This window comes from Leptodactylus fuscus, chromosome 1 (genome assembly GCF_031893055.1).
Source record: "Leptodactylus fuscus isolate aLepFus1 chromosome 1, aLepFus1.hap2, whole genome shotgun sequence".
NCBI lineage: Eukaryota > Metazoa > Chordata > Amphibia > Anura > Leptodactylidae > Leptodactylus > Leptodactylus fuscus.
Window position 1 is genome coordinate 157,409,404 of NC_134265.1, and position 23,751 is coordinate 157,433,154.

General features: G+C 42.5%; 1 protein-coding gene across 1 annotated transcript in view; it reads right to left on the minus strand.

Moving 5' to 3' along the window:
* The window catches only part of GLIS3 (GLIS family zinc finger 3), a 294,145-nt gene that overhangs the window by 49,211 nt on the left and 221,183 nt on the right, over positions 1-23,751 (minus strand). The window contains exon 7 of the mRNA XM_075278899.1: positions 4,536-4,710. Within this exon, the coding sequence (XP_075135000.1) occupies positions 4,536-4,710 (175 nt within the window). The remainder of the gene's footprint in view (positions 1-4,535; positions 4,711-23,751) is intronic.

Here is a 23,751-nt window from a genome sequence, read left to right on the forward strand (position 1 = left end):
ACATGCAGAAAACTTGTATGTGATTCATTGGAAACATTCTGGCATTCAGCTACATCCTCCAGCAGCCAATACTTCTCGCTGCTTCAGCCCATAAAGGAAATGACCACTTTCAAGCACAATCTCACTTCTTTTATACAAGATTCATTTACTTAGCCTTTTATAACCTAATCACATATTTCACTTTGACATATTCTAGTACTTTCTTACTGTAAGCCAAGCCGTTATGAAGTTATGAAGAAAAAAAGATTACTCCTTAAATATGACTTGCTACTATAATCTCTATTTATAGAGTATAAAAACATGACTTATTTTATTTCTCCTTAACCATACTGCTTTAAAAAGGCTATATCAATAAAAACAGAGATGTCAAGGCAGTTGACAATATGGTAGCATGGAGGAGTCTAATATACATTCGGTACGGAAACTATTCAGACCCCTTTCAATTTGTCACAGAATTGTGGCAAGGTACAGATCTGGCCAAGGTTACTAAAGAATTTCTGAAGCACTCAAGGTTCCTAAGAGCACAGTGGCCTCTGTAATTGTTAAATGGAAGAAGTTAGGAACGACCAGAACTCTTCCTAGACCTGGCTGTCCAGCCAAACTGAGCAATCGTGGGAGAAGAGCCTAGGTGAGAGAGGTAAGAAGAATCCAAAGATCATTGTGGCTGAGCTCCAGAGATGCAGTAGGGAGCTGAGAAAAAGTTCCACAAAGTCAACTATCACTGCAGCCCTCCACCAGTTGGGGCTTTAGGCCAGAGTGGCCCGAAGGAAGCCTCTCCTCAGTGCAAGACATATGAAAGCCCACATAGAGTTTGCCAAAAACACATGAAGGACTCCTAGACTATGAAAAATAAGAATCTCTGGTCTGATGAGACAAAGATTGAACTTTTTTGTGTTAATTCTAAGCAGTATGTGTGGAGAAAATCAGGCACTGCACATCACCTGCCCAATACAATCCCAACAGTGAAACATGGTGGTGGCAACATCATGCTATGGGGGTGTTTTTCAGCTGCAGGGACAGGATGACTCGTTGCAATTGAAGGAAAGATGAATGGGCCTAGTACAGAGGTATCCTGGAGGAAAACCTCTTCCAGCGTGCTCTGGACCTCACACTGGGCCGAAGGTTCACCTTCCAATAAGACAATGACCCTAAGCACACAGCTAAAATAACAAAGGAGTGGCTTCAAAACAACTCTGTGACCATTCTTGATTGGCTCAGCCAGAGCCCTGACCTAAACCCAACTGAGAATCTCTGAGACCTGAAAATGGCTGTCCACCAACATTTACCATCCAACCTGATGGAATTGGAGAGGATCTGCAAGGAAAAATGGCAGAGGATCCCCAAATCCAGATGTGAAAAACATGTTGCATCATTCCCAAGAAGACTCATGGATGTAGTAACTCAAAAGGGTGCAAATACTCAATACTGAGCAAAGGGTCTGAAAAATTATGACCATGTAATATTTCAGTTTTCTTTTTTAATAAATTTGCAAAAGTGTCTACATTTCTGTTTCTTTTTCTGTCAAGATGGGGTGCTGAGTGTACATTAATTAAAAATAACATGAACTTTTTGCATTTTAGCAAATCGCTGCAATGAAACAAAGAGTGAAAATTTAAAGGGGTCTGAATACTTTCTGTACCCACTGTATAATATTAGCGTGTACAACAATTTTAGAGGAAAAGTACAAGAGGGAGGGTGTCATTGGTTCCTTAAAGAACCGTACGCAAGGGTTATATTTAAAGTTGTAGCTTAAGCTAACTGAGGGTGCATTCACACTTCGGATACGCTGACTGATTCTGAACGCGAAAACACAGCCCATTCATTTCAATGGGGAACGCTCGTATGCTGGCTCCCATTGAAATGAATGGGATCTGCTTTATACGCGTTGAATGAGTCAACGTATCGGAAGTGTGAATGTACCCTAAAGTGTTTTACTCAAAATCACTTTATATATTATGTATTACTTTATGTATCTTGCTCAGTTTTTCAGATACTGCTGATTATGTGTCGTCAGTATCTACAGTTCTTCATCTAGGTTTCAGACCATCTCTGCTATCTAGTAGAACTGACTGGACGTCAATCCCTGTTCCTTGCCACAGCTATTCTTTTCTTTCATTTATTTATTTTGCTTACTATGTATAGCACCTTTTCACATGAGGTGAGAAAGCAGGTGAAACTCTTAGGTGAAAAAAACCCTTTCAGTTTGTATTTTTAGGATATGTTTGTGGTTAGTTCAACTGTGACCTCTGCACTCCTATAACTAAGCCTCATTTCCTACATATTTAAAATAATGCTAGCAAAATGAGAGATATCCTTTAAAGGTATACTAAATGTTAGAAATAAATCATAAATATAGTTCCCCCCAGGGTGAGTCTGCTGCATGTTTCTGCATAATCCTGATGCATACAGTCTTTCAGAAATCCTTTAGAGAACATAGTTGTTAGTCTCCCGCTGATCTGCTCCCTCTTCTGCTGGAGAATGGGGTTTATCCAAAGGTGGGCCATAACAATATTTTTGTCCAAATGCCTATAGGGCATCAGGGAGACTCCTGCTCAAGCCAGTTGTCTTACAGCCAGAAACAGGAGGAGTATTTTAATATATTTCTCAGTTTTAACTGTGACATGAGACAAAATATGACCAAACAAAATTAAAAAAAGATTAAGGAGGAAGTACTTGGAATTTTTTTCTTTTTCTGTTTCGTATTCTTTTAAATATGTTGAAACTGAAGCATTTGGCTAACACACTGACACCAGTGCCAATGATCTGTCTTAGACTGTATGAAAGGTTCATTTAGATCAGTGCTGAAGAAGATGGAATTCTCCATCTGTGTAGCATGATGCAAATTGTAGTTTTAAAATAACTTGAGAGGAATAGGGTTTGTTGCTTATATGAGTGTTGTTTAATGTAATGTTTCTTCTGTGTTTCAGGGCATAACAATAACTAATGAACCTTATTAAAGCATAAGTAAACTTTTCTTTATTTTTTCATAAATCAGCAGTGCAGGTGACGGGAACAAATGGCAAGATATTTCACTAAAGAAAAGTGCATCTGTTTTTAACTTCAGTCTTTACGTCTTATCTGAGTGACTTGTCTGTACTTCACACACACAAGGAGTGCCAGTGTACAATGAAGTCTATAGAGAGGAGAAGAGGAGGAGAAAGAGCAACACAGAGGTATGAACCTATCTACAGAGTAATTTCTGACAGGGAAAGGGTCAGGGGTGAACCTACCCCTTTCGCCGCCCAAGGCGAACTACAGAAAGCCGCCCCCCCCCCCCCCGAGGAGGGGGCGGAGCGGCGGGGGCATGGCGCCGTGAAGGGGGCGTGGCACAGAGAAAGGGGCGGGGCTTAGCACCGTTCGCAGGCAGAGAGCAGGCACGGAGAGGACCTGCTCTCTGCCTGAGCGTGAGGGGAGGCTGCTGGAGCAGTGCTGCTCCAGTGGCCTCCCCAAACCACCGCTCGGTGCTAAGTCCTGGACAGCTTGTCCTGGACTGGCTTAGGTAAGCAAAAATGCCGCCTTCCCTAGGGCCCTGGCATAGCGCCGCCTGAAGCGGTCGCTTCAGGTCGCCTCATGGGAGGTGCAGTAGTTCCTGATAAATCAGCTGGGTTGTCAAATAAAACAGTCTCTCTATAGTACAGATGTCTCTCTGCTTTGAGGAGCTCTCCTATTCCTCCCTCCTCCCCTCTTTATAAACTTCTATTGTACAGATTTGTTCCGTGGCAGAAGGAGGCAAATAAGTAAAGTAACAGGCCATTTTTGTATTCAAGTATATTACAGAGCTTGTTATCTTAACTTGCACTATGGCTTAATTGAAAAAAAAAAACTGCATGATGAACTATTTTCTTAAGCATTTTTGACTGAATCTGTAAATGATGCAGACATAGCTTATACTGAGAAAGTGTTATACACTTATATACTGTTATATGTTTAACATTTAGTGAAGACTATCATTTCAGGATAGTACTACAATATTTCAAGAGGTTATGCAGGGAAAAATAAAGTTTACCAGTGCATTCACTGAAAAAAAAAAATATGCAGGTCCCCTGTGGTCCCCTTTCTTTGTTTGCAGAGGGCAGCTTTGTATTCAGCCTTCCCTGTTGCTGCACTGGATCTCCGTAATATCACCCACTGTGTTCTAACCCTGCTCCATGTATATAGAATACAGCACAATCAGTCATGTGACTGAGAGTTGGATCAGCTGCAGGGGAGGCAGAGGAATGAGACTTCTGGCCTCTGCAAATCTAATGATCATTGTTCTGACGGACCTGTATATCTATTAGGAAGAAAGCTCCAGCGCAGAGAATGAACTAGTAACTCTTTCCCCTGCATATCCTCTTAACCCCTGTATATCAGACTGTGGGCCTTTGCTCCCTTTGTTCTATAGGCTGAAGCTTGTTGTCTTGTACATTTGTACCTTTGTAGACAACTTGCATAACTAAACTGTTAATAAAGTCTCGTATAGTCTCTGGTATCATATAAATGTACGCCATACACTGTAATAGATAACACACAGTTCATCTTTGTAAAGGTCTTACCGATCATTGCTTGATTCCATTGGTGTTAATGTAGATAGCTGGGATGGTACATTATGTGGACTGGACTGCATGTTGCTTCCTGGAGAAGGATGGCTAGAAGACAGAGGCTGTGACTGAGGGACATTTCCAGCTGCTGTTCCACTTCGACTTGAGTGAGTACTGGAGAACAGAGTAGCTGAAAAACAGGAGTAATTATATATTTAGGCAACTGTATATATTAGGAGCTGAAAGTATGAAAAACAAAAAAAAGTGTTGTGTCATATGGCCATAACAGAAACCCAAAGTCTACAAATACATTACACCTGAACGTTGTAGGCTATATAAGTGTCAGATTCCTTCACTGCATTAAGAACACTATGCGAACACCACAGGCCTTGGTCTTTACACTGCAGGCAACGTGCAATGAAATACAGATGAACAATATCAGTTTCCTAGAGAAGTATTGATGTAAAGAAGATTCCATGGATGTTTCCACTGGATTCACAGTAACGTTAAATATATATGTAACATGAAACTCTCCAGTCAAGTATGGCATATACTGTATTTCTACCTTCACATATCCATTTTGTTTAAAGTAGGAGTTCTCTAGTTTTATAGAAATAAAGCTTAATAACTATAGAAATTAAAATTTCTACAGCTTTATAATACACTTTGGGGTCCCTATGCCAAAAATGTCACATAAAACCTGGGATTTACAACTTTCTAAACATAATGTGAAATAAAAATTGTTATGTTATTTTTACACTGCCCTCTCTACTTTCCAAAAAGGGGGCAAAATCATGTCCACAAAATACCGCAGCATATACGATCCAGGCTCCCATTGAAATCAATGGGAGCGTATACGGCGCGCAAAGTCTCACACGCTGTATATGTGCCACATCACGCGGCACGTTACTCCATGTGAATGGACCCTAAAACTGCTTTCATAAGAAAATACCAGAACCAGATTTATATACTAGGCAGAGATTTTTTTTGACTCACAAATGACTATGTATATAGTTTGCTACAGGTCAATGAAGTAAAAGGGAGAAACTCCACTGCAAAGTGTTACAGATGTGTGAATGGGACCCACAAACTTTGTGTAGTGGAATATTCTATTGGGTCTATTGGGTCTTCTAAGAGTGACTTATAGCAATGCTTCCATTTATATTATGATGTACAGGAGGACTTCTTTTATGTATCTGAATGTGTAAAATAATGAAACAAAAATTTCAATAGCGTAATAGACACTGCAATTTGAAGAACTGTATAACCCAGGTTTATTTTACTCTTTCTCCAGAGACGTAAACTTTCACATCTGGCTTTGTGACTTACTCATCCTTATAGATGTGGCTGAGTCTAACTTGGCACTAAAAAGATCAGGCTCCTTTAGAGTTACGACATAAGTTTCCTTGGGAATTACACTTGGAATGTCCCAGCTTACTTGTGTGTAATAGGGAGTACATTCTTAATAATACAGCTATTCAATTTCCAGGAATTTCTCGCAAACATTTATATTTGTAGGTTACATGTAACTTTGTGATCCATGTCAGCTGGATAAGTCTATACTTTATAATGCTATAATATGTATGCCATGTTTACCATATAAAGCTATATACAATATATAGTTAGATGCATACATAGAGATACAGATATTCACAACAATGTGCATCATGTTCATATAGTTTTGTTATTAAAAAATATAATACGGTATGCTGAAAAATTACGCTTGGCCAAACTATCAGTTTCAGTTTATTGAGCTTTAAAAAATATGATCTGAAAATTCTATACCCACAGTTTCTATACAATGAAGACTAAGGGCCCCTTCACACGGAGTAAACGCGTGTGTATTTTGGCAAAATACATGTGTAAAAATACACGTGTAAAAATCAGACTCCCATTGACTTCAATGGCATTTTCTTTTACACGTGTAAAAAAACACACATCAAAATACACATCAAAATACACGTGCAAAATGTCATTGAAGTCAATGGGAGTCTTATTTTTACACATGTATTTTTACACGTGCAGTGGCGTAACTAGGAATGGCGGGGCCCCGTGGCGAACTTTTGACATGGGGCCCCCCCGACACCGAAGATCTCGACCGAGTCCCTCCTACACATTCCTGCGCGCTCTATTATGTTCCATAGTGGCCCCTGTACACAGTATTATGTCCCTTAGAGGCCCCTGCACACAGTATTATCCCTAATAGTGGCCACTGCACACAGTATTATGTCCCTTAGTGGCCCCTACAGGACTAAATACTGTCAAGTCACCGCTGACCGCTATACTAGGACAAATTGTGGATAAAAAATCTGGTCATGTGCATTACAATTTAGTAACTCCATGTGCCTCATATTAATAGCAGTTAACCCCATCATCTCCCTCACATTAACCCCTGTGTGCCTCACCATAAGAGTTACTGATATGTGAGAGACATGGAGGTAATAATAAAGTATCTTCATTACTATTACCCCCATATGTCTCACATATCAGTAACTCTTATGGTGAGGCACACAGGGGTTAATGTGAGGGACATGATGGGGTTAACTGCTATTAATATGAGGCACATGGAGTTACTAAAACACAAGTAATCCCCCAAATGCCTGATATTAATAAGTACAGTAACCCCAGTACGTACCTGTGTATCTTCAGTTTCATTTTCCTGGAGCAGCTTCTTCCTCTTCTTCTCTTGCAGGATGGCAGGGATAAGCCCTGCCTCCTCCTCTCATTGGTGGGCAGAGGACAGGCAGAGAAAGGGAGGGGGGAGAGAGGGGGAGTGTCCTGAAGCGCTGACAGGAGCCAGACCTGCAGCTCCTGTGTCTCAGCCGTTGCTGCAGCTTCGGGGCCCCCTGTTGGTGGAAAGTATTCCACCAACAGGGCGCCCCAATCATTATACTCGGGGGTCCAAAAAGACCTCCGAGAATAATGATAGCAGCGGTAGCAGCTGTCACCGGGCCCCTAATGTCCCGGGCCCTGTGGCAGCTGCTACCGCTGCTATGGTGGTAGTTACGCCACTGTACACGTGTATTTTGCCAAAATACACGCACGTTTACTCCGTGTGAAGGGGCCCTCAGAAAGCAAATATGTCATCATATGAGCAAAGTACAACAATCACAACAACCATGTGGCATCTTCATTAACGTCTTTAACAGAGAAGCAGTGATTTGGTATTTGTGGCTTTCCATTGGATTATAAATATGCCTATTGAGCTGTCTCAGTGAGTTACTATAATACAAATAAAATAAAAGCTCAGTGACAAATTCAGATTTTCTATATCTGTATAAGTCACATATGATTAATTTTATGAGCACCCACAGTCACTTAATAACAGTACAAACACCCATATGTACAGTACAAGCCAAAAAGCAAAAGGGTAACCACAACTTCTCAATGACTACAAGAAGATGGCTCCGCAAACGTCTGTTTATCATAAATGTAAAGAACATGATGACCCGATTGCTGTTTTTCAGATCAATTCTGAAACAAAGGCTGCTTATTTAAGGCTGGGGATAATTCTGCCACCCATAACCATGACAAGCTCGGTGTATAAATTAAGCCCATATCCTACATCTTTGACCATAATACCTTACTAGGATAATAATCCCTGTAGATTAAACCATTCTTAAAATGATTCCCAATGCAGTCATTATAAAGGAATCTGTGGCGGCCTTAGAAGGCAGCAGGGCTAAGCACTCTGTAGATCACAAGAGCTGTACTCAGACCCAGCTAAGCTCCCCAACCACAGGTTAATTGGCTGCCTTAATTGCTTCTTCATTGTCTTCTTCTTTTAAATTGATAATGTTACAAATTATGCTCAACAGATGTTTCCAATTTCTGAAGAATCTTAGATACAATAGTAAACCATTTCTCCTTAGATCAAACAGTTTTACCATTCTCACTTTAAGTGCTACCACATTGAAAAGTCCTGAAACATAATACAAAGCAGAGTAAAACAAGAGATGATTACACACGGCTCAGTAGCCCTCTTCTACCACCTCTTGATCTAAGTAGTACCGAGTGAGGGATTTCCACATTGACAAGCAATGTTCATTTCTGAGCATGTAGTGACGCTAATCTAAAACTGCTGACTGAATACAAAAATCTATAGAATCACCTATGATAGTAGTAAGAGAGCCACAACAGAATCCACAATGATCAGTTAATATATGGAAGAGTTCTATACGTTTCATTCATATCAAAAACATTCTGTAATATAGAGTATGTTAAAATGAAACCACTAAACATGGATCTAACTTTTATACATCTACTGTACATAGTATTCTTTCAGGTTCACAATATGTATTTGATCTCAGTGAATGTATCTAGTGCATATAGGGTGCTATATGCACATAAAATACTTGGATCTTACATGAAACTGCATGAGAATGATCATAGGAATGGAACCTGTGGTGCCCACCTTGTAATATCCTTATTACAGTCAGTCATACACAACTTACGACTGACCTACCATTACCATTTTGGAGAAATGGAATATATTGGAGAAAATCCATGTGATCATTAGTAGAACACACAAACCCATACCTCCCAACCGTCCCGATTTCCGTGGGACATTCACGATTTGTGTGACATGTCCCGCGGTCCCGGTTGGAGGGAGGTATGTCCCGATTTCAACTCAGATCTGCGTCCAGAGGACACAAATCTGAGTTGAACACATATGCGGCTGAAGCAAGGAGCTGACCTGTGTTAGCTCCTTGCTTTGCCGCTGCCGCCGGCTCCTGGCTTGTAGACGCGATGTGACACATCGATGTGACACATCGCGTCTACAAGCCAGGAGCCGGCGGCAGCGGCGAAGCGAGGAGCTGACACAGGTCAGCTCCTCGCTTCAGCCGCATATGTGTCAGCGAGAGAGACACGCAGTGGCGAAGCGAGGAGCTGACCTGTGTCAGCTCCTTGCTTCAGCTGCATATGTGTCAGCAAGAGAGGCGCGCAGAGAGCGGCGAGGGAGCGGAGGAGAAGGTAAGTTTAATGTGGAGGTGGAACGTGAATCTGGGGGCAGATGAAGGAGAGGACGGCATGACACTGGGAGCAGAGATGGAGAGGACGGCATGACACTGGGGGCAGAGATGGAGAGGACGGCATGACACTGGGGCAGAGATGGAGAGGACGGCATGACACTGGGGGCAGATGAAGCAGAGGACGGCATGACACTGGGGGCAGAGATGGAGAGGACAGCATGACACTGGGGGCAGAGATGGAGAGGACGGCATGACACTGGGGCAGAGATGGAGAGGACGGCATGACACTGGGGGCAGATGAAGGAGGGGACAGCATGACACTGGGGGCAGAGATGTGGGGACATGAATCTGGGGGCAGAGATGGAGAGGACATGATTCTGGGGGCAGAGATGGGGGGAAATGAATCTAGGGGACATGAATCTGGGGGCAGAGATGGGGACATGAATCTGGGGGCAGAGATGGAGGGACATGAATCTGGGGGCAGAGATGGAGGGGACATGAAACTGGGGGCAGATATGTGGGGACATGAATCTGGGGGCAGAGATGGAAGGGGGACATGAAACTGGGGGCAGATGAAGGGTGTATATGAAACTGGGGGAGAGATAGAGGGGGGACATATAATTTACGGGTGACTGTAGGAGGATTATACTGTGTGCGGGCACATGAAAAATTAACGAGAGGGTGGAGTCAACACAAAGTGGGCGGGGCTAAATTTGCCGTGGCGTGTCCCTCTTTCAGTTCTTCAAAAGTTGGGAGGTATGCAAACCTCATGGAGAGGGTGCCCCAGTGAGATCAGATTTACAGTAAATCCAGAAGCCCAGTGGACTTCTTTGCCACTACACAGATTCAACAATTAGTTCTGTAAAATCTACCATATACACAGTATAACTTTCAATACACACATCACTGCAAAAAGTATATTATATGTTTTCTGCCTGGCGAGTTTGAGTTGTTGGCCTTTTTTTTTACAGCATTTAATGACTTCTCTATATATTTTATTGTTGCATAACTGTTGGCTTTTGCCTTAGTTTGTTTATTTTAGGCATCTGTATTCCCACCTTATACAGACAGTGGTTGGTGTGGTTTTCCTGAAAACACTTAACACCTGAGTTATTAAAGGGGTTGTCCAGGATAAACTAATAATTAACCCCTAAACTAAACTCCCTCCCCCGTGTCTTCTAGCAGTGGTGCGGAATAAGTTAGCCAGGGAGATGGAGGAGGGTGGGAGGGGCTAGTAATGGTCAAGATCACTAGACTTAGTGAGATAGTGAGAGTGGAAGGGTCTAGTAATGAGCGGGATTGCTAGTTAGTGAAAGTACAAGGGGCTAGGCTTAGTGAGACAGTGAGTGTGGGAGGGGGCTAGGCTTAGTGAGATGGAGGGTTTTGTAACAGAGTGAGAGTGGAGGGGGGAGAGAGGGGGAGTGAAAAGGAATTAGTGTAGCAGCTACACAGGAGGCTGCACAGCAGGAAGCCAACACCAGTAAACAAAGGCAGATAATGCCAGCAGCAACCAGAGACACTCAGAAATCACTCCAAACCCTGCTAAAGGTATATGGGTGTATTTATTAACGCATCACTAGCACTAACAGACCTTTTATAAAAAATAAAAAAATAGATTTTCTGCCCTGAAAACCCCTTTAATGGTTTTGGCTTAGGGCTACATCAGGGAGTGTAAGGGATATTGTGCTCTTCACTTTTTATTTACCAAAAAGAGGTATGGACTTTTCCATGAACAATCTCCAGGTTGCTGAGGTATTTTGGCAGCTTTCAAGCTGGCCTGTCGCTGAACTTGTTCATCATTCTGTACCTGTGATTGTCCCGGCATCTCAGGACGGTGTAAACGCCTGCCAGTTTTTTATGGAAAGACAAGGTATGAATGCTGAATCGGTGGTGAAACTCACAAAATTCATCCTCACCCACAATTACTTCTCTTTTGGTGACTGCATCTACCTACAGCAGACTGGCACCGCAATGGGGAACAAAATTATGTATGCTAATCTCTTCATGGCCAAGCTTGAGAGTGACTTCCTATCCACCTGCACCACCAGGCCTCTGGCCTACTATCGCTTCATTGACGATATCCTGATCATTTGGACTGGGTCTGAACAACAGCTGAAAACGTTCCATGAACAATTCAACCAATTCCATCCCACCATCAACCTGACGCTCAATCACTCCTTCTTGGAAATAAACTTCCTATACACAGTCATCAAAATACAGGACAACAAAATTGGGACATCACTGTATCGGAAGCTGATTGACCGCCCTACCTACCTAAGATGGGATAGCTTTCATCCGAAACACATAAAGAATTCCATTGTCTACAGCCAGGCTATCAGATACCATCGCATATGTTCAGACCCGTTGGACAGAGACAAGCACATTGGGGGCCTCAAAAACATCAAGAGCAGAAAAGATCGCCTCATATGGGAAGTTAAACTTATGGTGAACCTTAACACTCTCCAAAGGCTGTTAAATCAGGCCCAGGGTTTTATGGCCTTTTACAACCACTAGACAACACGTCACTGATCAAAGAAGCTACAAACCCAGAGAACTTTCCTGTGAACTGATATATGTTTTTTTTAATTGTTTATTTACATTATGTTCTGTTCTCCATTAGAGATGAGCGAACAGTGTTCTATCGAACACATGTTCGATCGGATATCAGGGTGTTCGCCATGTTCGAATCGAATCGAACACCACGTGGTAAAGTGCGCCAAAATTCGATTCCCCTCCCACCTTCCCTGGCGCCTTTTTTGCACCAATAACAGCGCAGGGGAGGTGGGACAGGAACTACGACACCGGGGGCATTGAAAAAAATTGGAAAAAGTCATTGGCTGCCGAAATCAGGTGACCTCCTTTTTAGACGAATAGTGGATTTCAAATCCGGGTCATATGAGAATGTGAACTTTGTGACTATGAGACAGGGATAGCTGTACAGGCAGGGATAGCTAGGGATAACCTTTATTTAGGGGGGAATGTTATTAAAAATAACTTTTTGGGGCTCTATCGGGTGTGTAATTGTGATTTTTGTGAGATAAACTTTTTCCCATAGGGATGCATTGGCCAGCGCTGATTGGCCGAATTCCGTACTCTGGCCAATCAGTGCTGGCCAATGCATTCTATTAGCTTGATGAAGCAGAGTGTGCACAAGGGTTCAAGCGCACCCTCGGCTCTGATGTAGCAGAGCCGAGGCTGCACAAGGGTTCAAGCGCACCCTCGGCTCTGATGTAGGAGAGCCGAGGGTGCACTTGAACCCTTGTGCACCCTCAGCTCTGCTACATCAGAGCCGAGGGTGCGCTTGAACCCTTGTGCACACTCTGCTTCATCTAGCTAATAGAATGCATTGGCCAGCGCTGATTGGCCAATGTATTCTATTAGCCTGATGAAGTAGAGCTGAATGTGTGTGCTAAGCACACACATTCAGCTCTACTTCATCGGGCTAATAGAATGCATTGGCCAGCGCTGATTGGCCAGAGTACGGAACTCGACCAATCAGCGCTGGCTCTGCTGGAGGAGGCGGAGTCTAAGATCGCTCCACACCAGTCTCCATTCAGGTCCGACCTTAGACTCCGCCTCCTCCGGCAGAGCCAGCGCTGATTGGCCGAAGGCTGGCCAATGCATTCCTATGCGAATGCAGACTTAGCAGTGCTGAGTCAGTTTTGCTCAACTACACATCTGATGCACACTCGGCACTGCTACATCAGATGTAGCAATCTGATGTAGCAGAGCCGAGGGTGCACTAGAACCCCTGTGCAAACTCAGTTCACGCTAATAGAATGCATTGGCCAGCGCTGATTGGCCAATGCATTCTATTAGCCCGATGAAGTAGAGCTGAATGTGTGTGCTAAGCACACACATTCAGCACTGCTTCATCACGCCAATACAATGCATTAGCCAGTGCTGATTGGCCAGAGTACGGAATTCGGCCAATCAGCGCTGGCTCTGCTGGAGGAGGCGGAGTCTAAGGTCGGACCTGAATGGAGACTGGTGTGGAGCGATCTTAGACTCCGCCTCCTCCAGCAGAGCCAGCGCTGATTGGTCGAGTTCCGTACTCTGGCCAATCAGCGCTGGCCAATGCATTCTATTAGCCCGATGAAGTAGAGCTGAATGTGTGTGCTTAGCACACACATTCAGCTCTACTTCATCAGGCTAATAGAATACATTGGCCAATCAGCGCTGGCCAATGCATTCTATTAGCTTGATGAAGCAGAGTGTGCACAAGGGTTCAAGCGCACCCTCGGCTCTGATGTAGCAGAGCTGAGGGTGCACAAGGGTTCAAGTGCACCCTCGGCTCTCCTACATCAGAGCCGAGGGTGCGCTTGAACCCTTGTGCAGCCTCAGCTCTGCTACATCAGAGCCGAGGGTGCGCTTGAACCCTTGTGCACACTCTGCTTCATCAAGCTAATAGAATGCATTGGCCAGCGCTGATTGGCCAGAGTACGGAATTCGGCCAATCAGCGCTGGCTCTGCTGGAGGAGGTGGAGTCTAAGATCGCTCCACACCAGTCTCCATTCAGGTCCGACCTTAGACTCCGCCTCCTCCAGCAGAGCCAGCGCTGATTGGCCGAATTCCGTACTCTGGCCAATCAGCACTGGCTAATGCATTGTATTGGCGTGATGAAGCAGTGCTGAATGTGTGTGCTTAGCACACACATTCAGCTCTACTTCATCGGGCTAATAGAATGCATTGGCCAATCAGCGCTGGCCAATGCATTCTATTAGCGTGAACTGAGTTTGCACAGGGGTTCTAGTGCACCCTCGGCTCTGCTACATCAGATTGCTACATCTGATGTAGCAGTGCCGAGTGTGCATCAGATGTGTAGTTGAGCAAAACTGACTCAGCACTGCTAAGTCTGCATTCGCATAGGAATGCATTGGCCAGCCTTCGGCCAATCAGCGCTGGCTCTGCCGGAGGAGGCGGAGTCTAAGGTCGGACCTGAATGGAGACTGGTGTGGAGCGATCTTAGACTCCGCCTCCTCCAGCAGAGCCAGCGCTGATTGGCCGAATTCCGTACTCTGGCCAATCAGCACTGGCTAATGCATTGTATTGGCGTGATGAAGCAGTGCTGAATGTGTGTGCTTAGCACACACATTCAGCTCTACTTCATCGGGCTAATAGAATGCATTGGCCAATCAGCGCTGGCCAATGCATTCTATTAGCGTGAACTGAGTTTGCACAGGGGTTCTAGTGCACCCTCGGCTCTGCTACATCAGATTGCTACATCTGATGTAGCAGTGCCGAGTGTGCATCAGATGTGTAGTTGAGCAAAACTGACTCAGCACTGCTAAGTCTGCATTCGCATAGGAATGCATTGGCCAGCCTTCGGCCAATCAGCGCTGGCTCTGCTGGAGGAGGCGGAGTCTAAGGTCGGACCTGAATGGAGACTGGTGTGGAGCTATCTTAGACTCCGCCTCCTCCAGCAGAGCCAGCGCTGATTGGTCGAGTTCCGTACTCTGGCCAATCAGCACTGGCCAATGCATTTCTATGGGGAAAAGTTAGCTTGCGAAAATCGCAAACTGACAGGGATTTCCATGAAATAAAGTGACTTTTATGCCCCCAGACATGCTTCCCCTGCTGTCCCAGTGTCATTCCAGGGTGTTGGTATCATTTCCTGGGGTGTCATAGTGGACTTGGTGACCCTCCAGACACGAATTTGGGTTTCCCCCTTAACGAGTTTATGTTCCCCATAGACTATAATGGGGTTCGAAACCCATTCGAACACTCGAACAGTGAGCGGCTGTTCGAATCGAATTTCGAACCTCGAACATTTTAGTGTTCGCTCATCTCTATTCTCCATCTATTTTGCATCTAACACTCCATTTCTCTGTATATATATATGCCTACCTTCAGAAATTGTGTTATACCATCCTGATGAAGGGACCTTTATAGTAGTCCTGAAAGCTCGATATGTCATCAAAAAACTTTTTAAGTTAGCCATTAAAAAAGGTATCAACTACTGAGGACTTCTCTCAAAAAATTTCTTTCATTTCTAATATTAGTAAGATATACAAAAATGACTGATGTATACAGACTTTAAATAGCATACATACAAAAAAAACTCTATATGGTTTAGAACTGTGAAACAGAAAAAAAACTAACAAGTGAAAAGCTTTTTTTCTCGTAGATACCAGATACATTGTGAATGGTATGTAAGAAACAAGATTAAATTGTTAGTTCTGGAGATGGACGGCACAAAGATAGCCAACCTGCTGTGAGCCTCAATATAATGTGTCACCAGGTTGGAGCAATGGAAGTTCATTGTCTGGTCACTTCTCTGTTATTAAAGGGTCACAGCTGTTTACATGGCTCAGAGGTGTCTTTTAAAAACCGCTCTAAAGATATTGCCAATGACTGGCAACTGCACAAATTGATTAGACATAGCAGATGAACAGATTGGATATTCACATTGTTTTCAGATCTGAAATGTATAGAAAATTGCAGTAAATGTATAAGCTTGATAAAACCTAAGGTCAAAGCATTACATCATTCATTCTTATCCTTAAGGGAATGTCATTTTGGTTCAAGTGGAAACCTAATACCGAATGTCACCCAATCAGAAACTAATGGCCTAATGCAATTAAATGGTTGTAACATTCCTCTTACAGTACATTAGTATTTAATGTTTAGCAGTGACATGTAAAAGTTTATTTTACCTCCAACAAATATATTAGTGCAGGTCAGTCAGACTACACGTTCTAATTCTAGACTTAAAATATATTAAGTGTTCAAATCATAAACAATAAAAAACTCTAATTAATTCCTAAAATAATAGTAACAGTACAATAGCAAATCTAAAGATACCAATTTAGAGCAATTACATGGCTGCATTAGCTGTAAAAATCTTGTTTGTGTGATGATGTATGATTAGAGACTCTTGAGTAGGGAAAAGAGAATGCTGCTTTCATGATATGCTTGCTTGTGGAACTGCAACTTCAGGGCTCAGTAGCATGTTCTTTGTTCCTGTGTCTCCTTCTCTTTAGTCTCCCATATTTACATGGCTGAGCAAGGGTAACCTATGCGTAGCATAATGAAAATGAAAACGCAGCTCACTGAGAACCATTTGACCACAGTACCCACGGTTTTGTAACTGTGTTTATTTTAATCTTTGCATGATTAAAAGTTAAATTTTATCTTTATATGCTGGCGCTGATATTTTTATTGCTATCTTGGAGTTACGTGTAGCATCCAGTGTGTGAGTAATACTGATCATAAATGTTTTTACATTACAGTACAGCCAAGAAGATGGGAAACAATATATGATTACAGGATCAGACTACTCATATCATGATGTGCATTTCCACTTAGCCTTTCATTGGAAGGATACTTCTGAATACCTGAAGCCACTATTCACTGCATCCCACATCACTTCTATTTAATGTAGTGAAGCAAACTGGGACCAAAAGAATGTGCATTTTTCCTGCGTTTTGTCAGTGTTTGTGTCTTTGGCTAAACACAAAAGCATAATATATTGTGCTTTTGTGTCCAGCCAGAGATACACACAGATAGACTATTTTCATCTCCGTTTGGCTCATTAGAAGCAATTTACCTGCTGTGGGATATATCTGAATGATATCCTTCCAATGGAAGACTTAGAAAAGAGTCAAATTGTGATGTGAATGGGACCTAATCGACAACCTTGGTGCATAAACATGGTTCACATACTATGGGTTTGCACAGCCGCAGTATACACCAAATAGAAGGATGTTTTTAATCCTGACTTTATATTTAAGAAATTGCTTCACTTTATCTGTATTGCATATATTTTGCAGTGTTTCTGTAAGGGAATTGCTAGGACAGCAATTCCCAGTAACTGTTTAAACCCTGGGATGGGGCACAAGGAACAGTGAGCCCTAAGCTGAAGCCCCCCCTTTCCCTTCCTATTGCCAGACCCTATCCTAGGTAATAGGCGACAACCACGAAGACAGTCCCTCCCTGAATACGTGAAACACAAAACGCAGACAAGACGAACAACAACAAAGGGAGGTCAGCTAGCCAGGGTTCGGTAACAAGAGAGCGATGCAGTGCCAAATCAGAGTCCAAAAGAATAATCAGTAGGGAAGCCAGAGGTCAAGGATAAGAATACAAGTAATTTAACAGCGAGAGAAACCAGCAAGCAAGTGGCAATAACCGGCACCAGTGTGACTGTGAGCCAAGACTAAATAGGGGAAGAAGTACCCACCCTGAACCTGATAGGAAGGAAAGTTGTCAATCACAGGCAAGACAAAATCAAACCACTGAATGGACAGAGGCAACATTGGCAGAAGACGGGTGTGGTGCAAATCCAATTAAGAACTAGAGCCGTGTTCACACAGTGCAACTAAAAACTTTAAGCAGATTATCAAACTGCACACGCCTCCTCTGCCGCAGCACTCGAGCAGAGGGTGGCGCAGAGGCCCGAACAGGCAGAGATGTTACAGTTTCATATTCATAATGAGTTTTCTTAGTATATTCTGTTGCTTTTGACGTTTCCTTTATAATACTACATTTTTAGTCTGAAACATTGCAATAAATCTGTAAAGTTGATTATTTAGGAATGATGGTGCTTGCAACCATATGTGTAAGTTATTCACCATTAACTAGGAGAAATAGAATATCTATATGCCTAGTAAATAGAAACCCCCAGAGATGGCAGCTGAGTAATTACACTCATACTTGTGAAACCTGTAAAAATTAGAACAGCAAAATGCTGTGTACAGAATCCGTAACTCAGCAGGGAAGAGTAAAATGACCAATTTACATCATCTTGTTAAATTTACTGCCGTGCACATATTTCCAGTTACATTTTCAAAGAGGCAGTTTTACTAAATGATGTAATTGTAAAGTTATTTTTAGCTAAAATAAACAGTAAACAAGGTACCTAAGCCCTGGTGACAACCCCTTCTAGATGCAGACAAGAAAGAATAAAAATCTAAATATGTGTAAACATTTTTTTTGTTTAACTGTTTATTTAAATAATTTTATCTTTAATGAAAAACAATGATAAACCAATGCCAAGTTAAGAATTGTACAAAAGGAAAAGCGGTATATTACACAAATAATGTAACACCAAGTAATAAGAGCCAGAAGATGATTGACATAGACAAAACAATTGACGACAAGGCAGTAGAACAAAAAGGTAAAGAAAACAAAGGAGAACACCCATATGGGAGGGGGGAAGTGAGAAGAAGTAAAAAGAGGTGTAGGGCATGCTTGCATGGTTTAAAGGGGGGAATATTAAGGAGATAGGTCCTGGGAGACAAGGGTAGACTAACACCTAGTATCCGTTCCAAAAGGCCCCAGACCTGGCACCAATATGGCCTGAGAGAAGGACAAGTCCAAAAAAGATGGAAGGGACAGGTACTACAACATCAGCAACAATCCAGGACAGACCTCTCAAAAGAGTGGAGGAGAGTCAATGTGTGGTACCTGTGCATGAACATCTTAAAGAAATTTTCTTTGTGAACAACACATCCCAAAGTCTTAGGTTCCCTGTTCCAGATAAATATTTGTAAACATTTTTATCACTACCTCATATCTTTTAAAAGACTTCTAAATAAAATTTATGATTTCTATTGCCATTTCCATTTCTGTTGCCAAAGTTATCGGTTATCACTACATTATAAATGCTGGTTTGTACAATAGATTGATCCGCTGACGTCATTTAAAGAGGTCCAAACATTGGCTTACTAAGTGTAAACGATCATTATTTATTGCCAGAGGAAAAAAAGCTGTCCAAGTCATGTGATGGACAGTTGTATGTTTCTGATAACTGTGCTATAACGACTCTTACATATATATGTCCATCTCATAACCAGAGCAGGAGTAATCAATAAGGGCTAGGGTTGAGCGATCGGGATCGGAAAAGATCGGATTCTGATTGGCGATCGAGTAAATTTCATGATCGCGATTGGAATTCTGATCCTGATCTTTTTAGGCGGGATCGAGGTCGGAGGTTATTTCCCAAATGCTTTGCTACTGGCCAAGCATTGTGGGAAAAGCTAACAATGTTAGCTACTAGAGATGAGCGAGTACTATTCGAAACTGCCGTTTCAAATAGCACGCTCCCATAGGAATGAATGGATGCAACCGGCACACAGCCTGTGCCAGCGTCCGGCTGCTTAACCCCCTGCGTGCGGGCTGCGTCCATTCATTCCTACAGCATAGCAAGGAGGAAACAGAAGAGGAGATAGTATCTACTATTCTGTTTCTTCCCTGTTGTGCCATATACTGCACTCTGCTACATCTGCATTACTGTACATTGACTTGTCTTCTGCTTCGTCCCTGCTTTACCGTATACTCAGCTCTCCTACATCTGAGATGTAGCAGAGCTGAGTATATGGCACAGCAGGGAGGAAACAGAAGAGTATAGTCCACTAGAAACAGAATAGTCCACTTACCTGCACAGATCCGCTGCCACTTACCATTCTTCTCGGTCCGGTTCTCTCTCATTTACAGGCCTTCAGAGCGCCATGCGTGTCCCTAGCTCCCAGGTTAGTGTTACAGACCTAGGAAGATGTGGGGCTTGTGGCTTAGGAGAGTGTGGGCAGGTACTGGGAGGGGAGACGTGAGTGATGCACTCACGTCTCCCTGCCCTGTACCCGTCCACACTCTCCTAAGCCACAACAAGCCCCGCCTACTCCCAGCATCTCTAACACTAGCCTAGGGATGTGGGGGCGCGCATTGCACTCTGAAGGTTTGTAAATGAGAGAGAAGAGGAGTGAGAACAATGGGGCGCAGCAGCGATCTGTGCAGGTAAGTGGACACCAGGGGGGATTAATTGGAAAGAGGATTTTTTTATAATCACTACACAGCGTGGAGTTTAAAAATTAAAGCATTCAATTGTTGTACTCCATGCTGTGTAGTGAATAGGATCGTTTTTAAAATCCGATCTTCAATTATTAAAAAAATCCCATTAACTTGCATTAGGATCGGAATTGGGATCAGGATCGGGTATGAATGGAAAATGATCGGAAATTGGATTTTAAAAACGATCCTGAAATCTCAAGATCGGCTCAACGCTAATTAGGGCTTATTCAGACGACTGGAAAAAATGGATGTATGAAGGCCATTTTAGCAACATCCGTCACACATCAGTTTTTGAGAACATTTAATGTGTCTAGTCACAAGACCATTTTTTGATGGCGCGTTTTTCATGACATGACAAAAACTGCCATGCTATTTTTTTCTTTTTTAGCATCAGTTCTCCTTAGTCTTAAAGACAACTGACCTTCTACTGCTTAAGTAAAATTGAGTAAGGTTTCTAGTGCACTGAGAGTTAGGCCTCATGTGGACATGTGAGGTCTATGTTATTTACAAACAGCACCTCATCCTGTTCATTTAATGGTGGTTTGTTGTCTACGAAAATCAATTAGTTTGTTGATCGGATTTACTGGCCTGACCGTCATGCTGGGAGGTCCTAACATCATAGATAACTATGAAGAACAGGCCAGTAAACCCAGTGAACACATGGAACGAGCTTCATAGGCGAATCTAGCCTAAGCTAGTGATTTTCAATTCAGTGGCTATTAGCTTTCAGGTGTCATTTGAAAAGCAAGAAATAATACTCCTAAGGGAATAAAAAAAAAGTCTGAAATAAAAATTTTGAAAAATAATAAAAAAAATTAAAAAATATTTATCAAATATGGTGAAGAGAAAAAATTGAAAATGTCTAAATCAACGTTTTTTCATGACTTTGCCTACAAAAAATGGAATAACAAATGATCAAAACATATATTCTCCATAATGGTATGAATAAAAACTGTATCTTACTTTAGAAAAAAACACCTAATCTGTGCTCTTCACAGATGAAAGCAGGTTTACACTGAGCACATGTGACAGACGTGACAGAGTCAGGAGACGCCGTGGAGATCGATCTGCTGCCTGCAATATCCTTCCGCATGACTGGTTTGGCAGTGGGTCAGTAATGGTGTGGGGTGGCATTTCTTTGGAGGGCCACACAGCCCTCCATGTGCACGACAGAGGTAGCCTGACTGCCATTAGGTACAGAGGTGAGATCCTCAGACCCCTTGTGAGACCATATGCTGGTGCAGTTGGCCCTGGGTTCCTTCTAATGCAGGACAATGCCAGACCTCATGTGCCTGGAGTGTGTCAGGAGTTCCTGCAAGATGAAGGCATTGAAGCTATGGACTGGTCCGCTCATTCCCCAGACTTGAATCCGATTGAGCACATCTGGGACATCATGTCTCGCTCCATCCACCAACGTCACGTTGCACCACAGACAGTCCAGGAGTTGGCAGATGCTTTAGTCCAGGTCTGGGAGGAGATCCCTCGGGAGACCATCCACAACCTCATCAGGGACATGCCCAGGCGTTGTAGGGAGATCATACAGGCATGTGGAGGCCACACACTGAGACTCATTTTGATATGTTTTAAGGACATTACATCAAAGTTGGATCAGCCTGTAGTGTGTTTTTCCACTTTAATTTTTTTTTTTGGGGGGGGGACTTCAAATCCAGGCCTCTATTGGATAATAAATTTGATTTCCATTGATGATTTTTGTTTGATTTTGTTGTCATCACATTCAACTTTGTACAGAACAAAGTATTCAATGAGAATATTTCATTCATTCAGATCTAGGATGGGTTATTTGAGCGTTCGCTTTATTTTTTTGAGCAGTGTATATCAATTTTCCATCACACTGATAATGCTAGAATAGACCTGCAGAATATAGTTAACATGCCAGTTTTCCTTCATAGTGAATACCATAAAATTAAAACCAGTATGAATATGGCTCAGTTCTGTTTTGCCCAATTCTACCCCATTATGATTTTTTTCTCACTTTTGTTTTACATTTTACAGATTGAAGTACAATTTGTCTCACAAAAAAATAAGCCCTCACATAACTCTGTGAATGGAAACTAAAAGGTTATGGCTTTTGGAAGCTTGTAGATAAAAATGAAAAACAGAAAATTTCTGTGTTCTCAAGAAGTTGGAATGGAAAGAGAAGAGCTGTAGAGTGACCAGCAACATGGTAAAGATGGATACAGTCATTCATGAACCTACTACTGAACAGCCTGTAAATCTAAGCCCATAAGAGGATATGTTGGTGAAATAATCATTCATATATTCTAATAATCTGTTTCTGTCACATGTAGGATATCATATTAAATCAGTATCAACCAAACAAGAGGAAGATGTTTGAATTTTTTTTTCCCTTATTTTATTTTTAAAAGGTTGTTCTAGTCAAAGACAAAAAGCAGAGGCCATTTACCTTATTTTTTCCAAAAATGTATGCCTGGTGGGGGAATTCTGTGTCTACTAGACCATAATGTGAGTAAGTGGGCAGCATAGGGCGGGTTCACATAGGGCGGGTCTCCACTTTGTAGGTTTCCGTTTCCTGACAGAGAAACTGGACAGGAGACAGAAACCGGCTGTCACTTTTAAAACCCATTCATTTGAGTGTCCACACCTGAGCGCCCGTGAGCGTTTTGTGGTCTCCGCGGTGAAACCGTTTTTCTTTAACCGGACACAAAGTCGGACATGCAGGACTTTGTGTCCGGTTAAAAAAAAAACGGTTTCGCCGCGGAGACCACAAAATGTTTACAGGCGCTCACGGGAGGACACGGTCTGCCGGGTTTCCGTCTCCTGTCGGCAGAAGATGGAAATCTGAAAGCGAAGACCGTGGCGCAGATGTGAATCCGCCCTTAGTAGTCTCCAAAGGAGTGTATAGTGAGTAATGGGCATGAAGTATATAGACTGCCATTTCCTACCACTATGACCTGGTTTCAGGGTAACAGCAAGAGATGTCTTGTAGAACTGCATTTCATGGACCCAATAGGGACTCCAGAGGACAATCCCTTCTGAATCTTCCCTGTGTTGTATTGGGATAGCCTATTATCACCAAATAACTAGAGTTTCTCATCAGCAATAATTGACTAAACATTGTCAATGTATATCAAATGTTTCTGCTCCTCTTTCCTATAATATATAGTTTCTTCTATCGGTTGTCATAAATCTTTAAGCAAATGCTTTGTGATCCTCTAATAGGATTGTTCTCTCATGCAATCATGCATAATAAAACTCAGCTTTTTTCATATGACATTTTGACTTTAGTATGTTTGCAATATGTGTTACAGCAAAAATGTAGTGAATTTGCAGCTGAGCTGAGTTAAGCATCATGTTCCCTGCAGAGACTGATGTCCGTCTACTCACTAAAAAATATCATGGAGATTCATCAATGCAAATGCTCTGTGACAGGAATCACTACCGTAAATATTACATTTACACATTTCTTTTGTACAGTTATCTCAGTATTT